Genomic DNA, 9,516 nt, shown 5'->3' on the forward strand with positions numbered 1-9,516 from the left:
GGGTGGGGTGAGTGGAAATTCACCAGGATTCACTGTGACATCTTCGTCACTCTGGACGTCATGATGTGCACAGCAAGCATCCTGAACCTGTGTGCCATCAGCATCGACAGGTGAGCTCAGCCAGGGCGGGATAGGTGACCCAGGCCATTCATTTCTCGGGCTGCCCTACTTCTCCTTCCATGTCAGGCTCTGCCTGTGCTGCTTTGTGGCTGGCTGTGTGCCCGCGAGTCCATGTGTTTTTGTGTGCATGTGTGTATGTGTGTGTACATGTATGCATGTGCACATGTGTGGGTTCATATGCGCTGCCTGGGAGAGTACCATCTTATGGACAGTGATGTTACCAAGAATATCCAGACGGTGACTAATATAGAGGAGAATGCACCTTATTTTGACCGAAGCCTTAGCTCTATCATATTCTATTTAGGTGACCTTGGGTAGATTATAGAAGTTCTGGGAACCCTAGTTTTATTGTCTTGAAGCCAAGGATGATGACATTTGCCCACATGAAGCTATAGTGTCTGACTATGCATTTTATGTCCAGCACAGGGCATATGGCCAAGGAGTCTCAGGCTGAGCTCTCCTTGCTAATCAATATCCTTGGACACTTTCACTAATTTGTACACACGGTAGGCCCTGGCCCTACACCCCTTGCAGCATTCTTAGAAGATGAGACGAGCAAATGTATGAGAAGTGCTGGGTAGAGAAGCATGAAGGATTGTACACAATTACCATTGCTTTTATTTTCTGCTGAACGGGGCTTAACTCTTGCTCTGAGGGGCCTGGCTACCGACCCATTAACAAACACTCCCGTCTTCTATGAGCCCAGCACAGGTTTAGTGGGTACAATTTCAAAGGCACAAACACCCAAGCACTGGCCCCTTACAAAGCCTAGAATCCAAGAAGGGAGACTGGAGTAATGGACATGGTCCAGGATTAAATAGTAGCCAGTCGGTCATTAAGCAGTTAATTGGGAAGTACCAACTGTCTTCACTGTCTGAGTCAGGGGTCGGCGGGCTTCATGGAGGTGGACCAACTGTCCATCCCCAAGGAGAGGGGTACCTCTTGTGTGTACATGTCGTGGAGTGAGGGGTCCCTCCGCCTTGTGCCCTTGCAGGTACACAGCTGTGGCCATGCCCATGCTCTACAACACACGGTACAGCTCCAAGCGCCGAGTCACTGTTATGATCGCCATCGTCTGGGTCCTGTCCTTCACCATCTCCTGCCCCCTGCTCTTTGGACTCAACCACACAGGTGAGCTCTGCCTCCATCTGCGGGAGCTCAGCTGGCCTTTGTGCAGGACCCTGAGGGGGCTGAGCCCCTGGTGCTGAGGTGATGTGGGGACACTGGGGGCCTGTTCGCCACCCCTGACTGAGGCCAGGCTGGGTCTCCTGGGCTAAGTCGGACTCCGTGTTGTACCTGGCTGGGTCAGAGAGGACCAATGGCCTGGGGTGCAATGGAGTTGGATGAGGAGTGGGGATAATGATTTAGGAGGATGTCTGGCCATTTTCGATTTTGTTTATTGGAGTGAAGCAGACCAGACAGTCTCACAAACTGCATATGTGTGCATATGTACGCACACATGGGGAGAGGATACTGGGCCTCTGTCATCTCTGACGATGCTATTTGTGTAATGAGATTGCAACCCTAGGGCCGGCCGAGCCCAGGCCAGGTCTCAGCCACCTGGGGCAGAAAAGGTAGAAAGAAGTAGAAGGCTATTGCACTGAGGACTGTCCAGTGCCAGGCAATCTTAGACAGAGCAGATGCCATCCGCGACCGCCATCGAGGAGGCGAGAGCAGTGCAGGTCACTTCTGGAGACCATTACAGGACTATAGGACACAGTGCAGCTGTGGAAGTGTGTGGTCCACAATCTAACTCCATATTTAGGACTCTAAGTCCTAAATATGCTCTGATTAACCTGGAAGGGTAGAGTCCCGAGATAGAGGACAGACATCTGTTAGACCAGGAAGGGAGCTTGAAAACACAGTGGAGCACAAGCGAGTTCAACAAACAGGACCCAGTGATCTTGTTCCTAAAACTAAAGGGTGGCAGACCTCGCCCCAATACATAGGAAAGGCTAAAATAATGGCTTATTCTCTTAAAACAATTTTCTTTGTGCATTTTTTCCAAACACCTGGCTCCACTTACATGCTCATCGAAAGACAGAACTAACAACAAAGTAACAAGGGAACATTAATGGAAAAACTTGAGAGCAGTCAATCACAGCTTAGCTTTTCGCTCACAGTTGTGTTTTTAACACTCTGATTTATGCCGTGCATTTATTTGCATTTAACATTTCCAGGCAAACTTAGACATCTGGTATAGTCTTTGTAACCTTGCTCCTCATCCTATGAAGGAGATAAAGCCTCCACAGCATGGTGCTGACTTGCCCGCCTGGGGCTCTCTCTCCTCCAGAGCAGAGCGAATGCATCATCGCCAACCCTGCCTTCGTGGTCTACTCGTCCGTAGTCTCCTTCTACGTGCCCTTCATCGTCACGCTGCTGGTCTACATCAAGATCTACATCGTCCTCCGGAGGCGCCGAAAGCGGGTCAACACCAAGCGCAGCAGCCGGGCCTTCAGGGCCAACCTGAAGGCCCCACTCAAGGTCCTGAGATGCCCCTCCCGTCCAGTGTCCCCACCTAACCATACTAGGGGGACTCATCCTATGCTCAGTGGGAGTCTGGGACACCACAGCAGGAGGGGGTCCAGGCTGGGGGAGCTCAGAGGAGCGGGGAAGGGCAGGTTCCGAAGGCCTGGACCTCAGGGGAGCGATTCAGATCTCCAGGAGTGGGGGGTGGGGACGGTGGTGGAGAAGACCTGGGAGGAGGAGTCTTTGCTTGGAGATCTTCGTCTGAATGCAGCGGTCTGTGGCACCCTTCTGGGCATCTCGCCTTTCTTTTCCTCACTCTGGCCCCTCTGTCCCCCTTTCCCTCCCACTGATGCCTCCATCCCGTCTCCTTTACCGCTCACACGCTCCGTCCTCCCCTCTGTGCACACCTCCTCCTTCCTACTTCCCTCCTCTGCGCTTCTTTCATCACCCCCCTCATGTCTTATGAATTCTCCGCTGTGCTTAGTTTCCCCTGAGGAAGACAGTATGTGGGCGCAGAAAGAACAAGAGCTTTGGGGTAAGACACAGCGGGTTCAAATCCTACCACCGCCACTTTTTGCTGAGTGACTTTGGACAACTTGCTTAACTTCTCTGAGCCTCAGTTTTCTCATTTGCTAAATGGGAATAATAATACCGACCTCATAGGGTGGTCTCGAGGATTCTATGTGAGAGGGATGTGAGCATGCCTGGCATGGTGCCAGACGCTTAGCAAGTGCTCCATAAAAGTCAGGGCCCTTTTGGCCCTCGTCCTGCCTACCTATTCTCATCACAGTACTGACCTCCTTTGCTGTGATTGCCTCCTCAGGCCCCCGCCCTCCTATTCTCTGCCCTCTCTGAGACCCTATGTCCAACCTGACTACCCCACACTTGGTTCCTGTCCCCACTCTACTCCCCATTGTGACCAGTGTGCTGGCTCCCTCCACAGGGCAGCTGCACTCACCCTGAGGACATGAAACTCTGCACCGTTATCATGAAGTCTAATGGCAGTTTCCCAGTGAACAGGCGGAGAGTGGTAAGTGTTCAGGCCAGGGATACAGAGCCAGGTCTTTCTGCCCCTAGGGAAACCCACCTGCCATGATTCTCAGAGACCTCGTTGGCTGGTCGAAGGGAGAAGCACATCCTGGGATCCCCACTTTGCCTCAGCTGAGGCCAGACTCAGCATGCACAGCTCACAACAGGCATGGAGCCAGGCAGCTTGATTCCGCAAGACACAGCGAGCCACCCCTAGTACAAGAAAATGGTTGGGAGAAAGGACTTGGCTATAATAACATGATAAAAATAATTAGAATGGCTATTACCATTAATTAAATGCCTCCAGTGTTCATATTTTCTCATCAAATCCTAAGAGCAACCCTGGGAGGTAAGTCTTACCGATCTTCACTTTACAGAAGAGGAAACAGAGGCTCGGAGAGGTTGGGCAACTTATCTAAGGCTAAACAGTTCGTCAGTGAGCCTAAACTTATGCGACTCTGAAATCCACGTCTCTGCCGTGCTTTCCATGTGCTGCCTTACCACAGGCAGGTTCAGGGGCTGGAGGCTGGGTGCCGGGAGCGGAGGGAGCAGAGCAGCCGCAGGGCCGGCAGTTAAGCGCAGCCTCTGTGTAGAGCCCAGAGATGCAGAAGCACAGCAGACCCTCGGCTTTACCCAGTGGTAGTAGCATCAGGGTCCAGGCAGCAGGTGTCCCATCCCCTGGGAGGGCCAGGGAACCCCCCCAGGGCCACTCGTGAACTCCAGCTCAGGTGTCCTCAAGAAACAGGGTTCTCACCGTTCACCTGCACAGCACGAGCAGGACTCAAAGAGTTGTTTTTGAGATAGGTGCCAAAGCAGGGACTCAGGATTGGGACTGAAGTAGCATCCCAGTTATATCACCTGGGCATATGGTGAGGCTGCACTTCGGCAGCTCAGGCCTGGAACAGGAGCATCGAGGGGAGAACATGGGAGGGCCATGCGTGCAAATGTGGGGACCAAGGGACATTTGGCACCTGGATCAGTCTACTAGGAGAAATGGAACCCACATGTGAGTGCAGGGTTAGCTTGGCAGGAAGAACAGGGGTGCCCTCTATGCAGTTAGAGCATGAGCTCCTGGAGGCAGGCACTGAACATCAATCAGGCACTGAATGTCAATCAGTAAGTTATCCCCAGCAGCCAGCTTGGTGCCTGGCACTCTATAAATGTTACTCAGTTAATAAAAGAGAAGTGCTTGGGCAGTAAGCCCCCACAAAATGGTTGTGGGATTACTGAGGCTGCTGAAGGATTGCTCTGGGAAGGGGGCCTGGGATGACCCTGCAGGCAGGGACTGCCATGGGTCCTGGGTCCTATATCCAGCCAGTCCCTGCCTCCCAGTGATCATCCTCCTTGCCTCTCTGGCATAGTGACCTATGGCATTTTCTGGAGTCTGAAGAGGGGGATAGGGAAGGGCTGGGTGTGGCCAGATAGGCCAAGTGAGGCTGGGTGCCTGATGCCTGAGAACTTGACTGGCTTTACCCAGAGCTCTCTTCCTCATGCAGGAGGCTGCCCGCCGAGCCCAGGAGCTAGAGATGGAGATGCTCTCCAGCACCAGCCCACCTGAGAGGACCCGGTACAGCCCCATCCCACCTAGCCACCACCAGCTGACCCTCCCCGACCCGTCCCACCATGGCCTCCACAGCACTCCCGACAGCCCCGCCAAACCCGAGAAGAATGGGCATGCCAAAGACCACCCCAAGATTGCCAAGATCTTTGAGATCCAGTCCATGCCCAATGGCAAAACTCGGACCTCGCTCAAGACCCTGAGCCGCAGGAAGCTCTCTCAGCAGAAGGAGAAGAAAGCCACCCAGATGCTCGCCATCGTCCTCGGTGAGTCGGCCCTGGCTGCTGGCCACAGCCCAGCTCTGTCCGATCCTGGCTGAGGGAAGGACCCATCACTGCAGGTTCCATTACCTGCCACCCCCTTCTTAACCGTAGCTGGTGGGTCACGAGACCGGCACTTTCTCAGGCCCAGGTCAAGCCCATTGATGCACGCTATTAGGTAGATCCTATAATTATGCTTAGTTTACAGATGGGGCAGCTGGGGTTTAGAGTCGTCCTATAACTTGACCACGGAGCACCCATGATTTAAACTCAGGCAGTCTGACTCCAGAATCTGTGACCTGACCAGTCTACCATAATGACCCCCCAGAGCCTCATAACCGTGGGCAAGTCCCTTTCTCTCTTTAGTGCCATCAGAGGAGTAAAAGCTACTACTCAGGGTGGTTGTGGTCACCAAATGATAGATGGTGGTGAAGGCATTTTATAAACTGCTAAACACGCAGGTGAGTGTTGTCGTTATGGTCTTCGTTAATATTATTATTGTTGAGGAATTGAGAAATTCAGTTCACTCGAGCTCAACCAAGACCTTGTGAATAATAAAAACAGAGCTGCGGGAGGGGGACTGATCTTGGCAGCAAGGCAAGGCTTTCCAATAAAATTACCCGGAAAACCAGATAAAAAGTCAAAAATCAAGAGCTGAACTGCTATGAGTGGTTGGGAACAGGAGGGACTGATGTGACCCTGTCTCCCATGAGGTGCCCAGGGTAGTAGTGTGTGACACTCTCCTCACCTGCCATCCCTTTTACCTCTCGACTGTCCTGTGCTGTGAGTGGCGCAGGTATAATTATCTTCGTTTTACAAATGAGAGCACACTGTCGCAGCAGGCTAAGGGACAGACTACTGATCATTTGGCCGGGAGTGACGGAGCAGGGATCAAGCCAGGCTCTCTGCTCCAGTCCTCAGGGTCTCTCTCTGTTGTGTGGCCCTGCCCTTCCTGGGCACCTCTCTATCCCCAGGGACCCCCGGTGGGCCACTCCGTGCACACAATACCTCCATACCAAGGGTCCTGCCCTAGCTGGTAGCTCTGAGTGCGGCAGAGTGGGTGGGACAGATGTCAGTCTGGCTGAGAGCGTATATTCCAAAGCTTGGGCCAGGGTCTGCAGCTCACAGTCCGGGTGCCTTCCCAGTCCAGCTTCTCCCTGGCCCAAGGCCAGCCTGACTGCCACCCTCTCTGCCAGGCGTGTTCATCATCTGCTGGCTGCCCTTCTTCATCACGCACATCCTGAACATTCACTGTGATTGCAACATCCCGCCTGTCCTGTACAGCGCCTTCACGTGGCTGGGTTATGTCAACAGCGCCGTGAACCCCATCATCTACACGACCTTCAACATCGAGTTCCGCAAGGCCTTCATGAAGATCCTCCACTGCTGACCCTGCTGCCCACCCTCACAGCAGCCTGCTGCCTGCCTCCCTGCCCAGGCCAGCCCGGCCTCAGTCCCTGAGATCCGTGGGCAGGAGGGCGCTGGGTGGACTCGGCCTTCCCTTTGCCCGGCGGGCCCTGCAGTGTTAGCTTGGCACCACGCCCCTCACTGCCCGCACACTCTCTCTCTGCCGGGGTAGTGTAGAGAGTCAGGCACGGCGTCAGCCCTTGGGCTGGACCCTGTGGCTCAGGGCAGCTCACAGAGCCCCCATCCCACTTCCAGGCCTCCTCTCCTTGGCACCAAAGACGCAATCGCCTTCGCTGACCTTTTTCTGGGGCCTCTGGGGTTGCTGGGGCCAGAGTCAGGGCTCAGAGGCTGTGACCTCTGTTGGGCTTGGCCTGGTCTTCACAGGTTTGTACTGGAGGAGTGAGCAGGGGCGGGGAGTGGGGAATGGACAGTTCACAGCCCATAAAGCCCAGACCAGGGAAGCCAGAGCTCTTGCCAAGGCCCCAGGTAACTTGAGTCTAGGGAGACCCATGTAAATACCAGACCACAGGATGAACCCCAGGGAAGCCCAAGCCAAATATCTCTGCTCCCTCTCCTGCCCAACAGGAGCCTCTACTCCCCATAGCAGTGAGTCCCGACCTGCTCCACCCTGAGGGAGGGGCCTCAGGAGGATCTGTGGGGAGAGGAACCCCACCCCTAAGTCCACTCTGCTGCCTCCTGACGGACTCGTATATACCCCTTCTCTTAGCATATGTCAGGCCAGCCTGGAAACAGGTGGGGAAGGCGGCTTGTGACTATGTCTGGGGCCTGGGTTGGGGTGTTCGAGGTTCTTGGGGGGGCTGCCTCCTGCCACACTATGCCGCAAAACCATTTTCCTTTTCTCTTTCTCTTGCCTCTTCTCTTTCCCCTTCCCCTTCCCTTCCACTGCCTCCGCCTTAGAGGAGCCCGTGGCTAAGAGGCTGCTGAGTACCACTTGGCCTGGCCCTGCCCTGAGGGAGGAGGGGAAGCTGCAGCTTGGGGGAGTCCCCGGGCCCCAGACTCTGTAACATCACTACACACGCTCCAAACTAATAAAACTTTGACAAGAGTCGCATCTGAAATCCCGCGGGTGGAAGGGTGCAGTGCCGCCTTCGTCCTCTGCAGCACAGCCCTCTGTCTGTGCTGGGGATGGAGTTGGAGAGGCCTTCTGCAGACCCTCCTGAAAGGGGCAACCCTGGCCACACCCATCAGAGTGGGCAGGACTTTGGGGGCAAGGAGGAAAGAAGCTGCTCCGGGAGGACCAAGAAGATGTGCGTGCCTATGTGTTTCTCCCCTCTTCCCCATCCTCTGTCTCCTCCTCTCGAGCTGCCTTGACCATTCTCAGTTCTGCTATTGGGTGGGCCCTGACCCTCAGCTGTCAACTAAGAAGGAAGGGAGAACATTTCCAATGGGAATCCCATGCTTACCCAGGGTTCTGCTGATCGCCAGAGCAGCAGGGGCCACCAGAGGGAAGCCAGGCTGTCCCTGTTCCCACCTCCTCCTCTCCAGGTCCCGGCACCTCTGAAGGACCAGTCCTTAGCCCTTGCCTCCCAGGGCAGAGAAGGCTGCATGGAGAAGGTGGCCTTACAGGTGCCGGCCATGCTGTGTCTGTGTCTGCCCCTTGCCCTGTCTTCTGCACCATTCAGGATCCCCTTCCTCTAGGGCAGGTTGGGGAGGCAGGGAGGCCCTGCAGGATGTGGTCCGGATTGTCCACCCTCCTCTCAGCCTCCGGGACAGTCACAGCTCCCAGCCTTCTGGGGCCACGACTTGGCACTGACCCAACAACAGAAATTTGGCTCTTTAAAAGTGAAATATAAATCAACCCAGTGAAGGAGGAATGTTCTTACTGCCTTGAGAATAACAGCAGTGATGACAAACAAGGTCCCGGCACCCACGGGCTCAGGCTCTGGGGAGATGTCAGGGCATAATTTGCATACTAAATACAATATTTTTAGCACCAAAGTTTGGAGCACTTAACTTGCCCTGAACACTTAATTATGGACTTTGATCTTCTCCCTGAAACTGAATGTAGCCCTGAGCCCCAGGAGAGGCTCCTGTCCCCAGGAGCACCTGGATTCCAGACGGTGGGCAAAACAGGCCACTCGTCTAGTTTCGGAGGGTCAATAACCCAGTGATCACCTTCTGAGGAAGACACCAGACCCTCAAGGGAGCTAGCAACCCCAGATACTTCTGAGCTGCCGATACCCATGCCATAGCTAACACACACACACACACACACACACACGCACCCACCCCCACACCACACCACACCACACCACACCACACCACACCACACCACACAACAACACACCACATTCAGTCTATGAAAGATCTTGACCTGGGTGGGAGCTTAAAAGCTCACATCATCGTTGGAAATCTTATGAGGTCACACGGGTTGATCAGGTATGGGAAATTGGAAGGGATGACAAAGGAAGAGAGAGAAGAAAAGAGAAGGGAAAGAAGAAAGGAGGAAAGGAGCGAGAGAGGGAGGAAGAGAAGGCGAACTCAGAGCAGTTTGGGAAGGGCTCTGGCAGGGAGAAGAGGGGAAGAGGGCAGGCATGGGCGGGAGGCGGGGCTGGGGAAAGTTGCCCACAGCTGTCATGAAGCTTGAAGTCTTTCTGCCAGACAGCAGATTGACAGCTAGAGTGGGCAGGGGGAGGGCTGGGCTCCACCCTC

The 9,516-nt window shown here is 54.5% G+C and overlaps 1 protein-coding gene across 1 annotated transcript in view; it reads left to right on the forward strand.

The window, feature by feature from the left end:
- The window catches only part of DRD2 (dopamine receptor D2), a 12,313-nt gene extending 5,487 nt beyond the window's left edge, over positions 1–6,826 (forward strand). Inside the window, exons 3-8 of the mRNA XM_006912803.2 lie at positions 13–110; positions 1,115–1,251; positions 2,414–2,604; positions 3,533–3,619; positions 5,115–5,442; positions 6,633–6,826. Coding sequence (XP_006912865.1) covers positions 13–110; positions 1,115–1,251; positions 2,414–2,604; positions 3,533–3,619; positions 5,115–5,442; positions 6,633–6,826 — 1,035 coding nt within the window. The remainder of the gene's footprint in view (positions 1–12; positions 111–1,114; positions 1,252–2,413; positions 2,605–3,532; positions 3,620–5,114; positions 5,443–6,632) is intronic.
- Positions 6,827–9,516: the final 2,690 nt, after the last annotated feature.

The sequence above is a fragment of the Pteropus alecto genome, unplaced genomic scaffold (genome assembly GCF_000325575.1).
Source record: "Pteropus alecto unplaced genomic scaffold, ASM32557v1 scaffold224, whole genome shotgun sequence".
Lineage (NCBI taxonomy): Eukaryota > Metazoa > Chordata > Mammalia > Chiroptera > Pteropodidae > Pteropus > Pteropus alecto.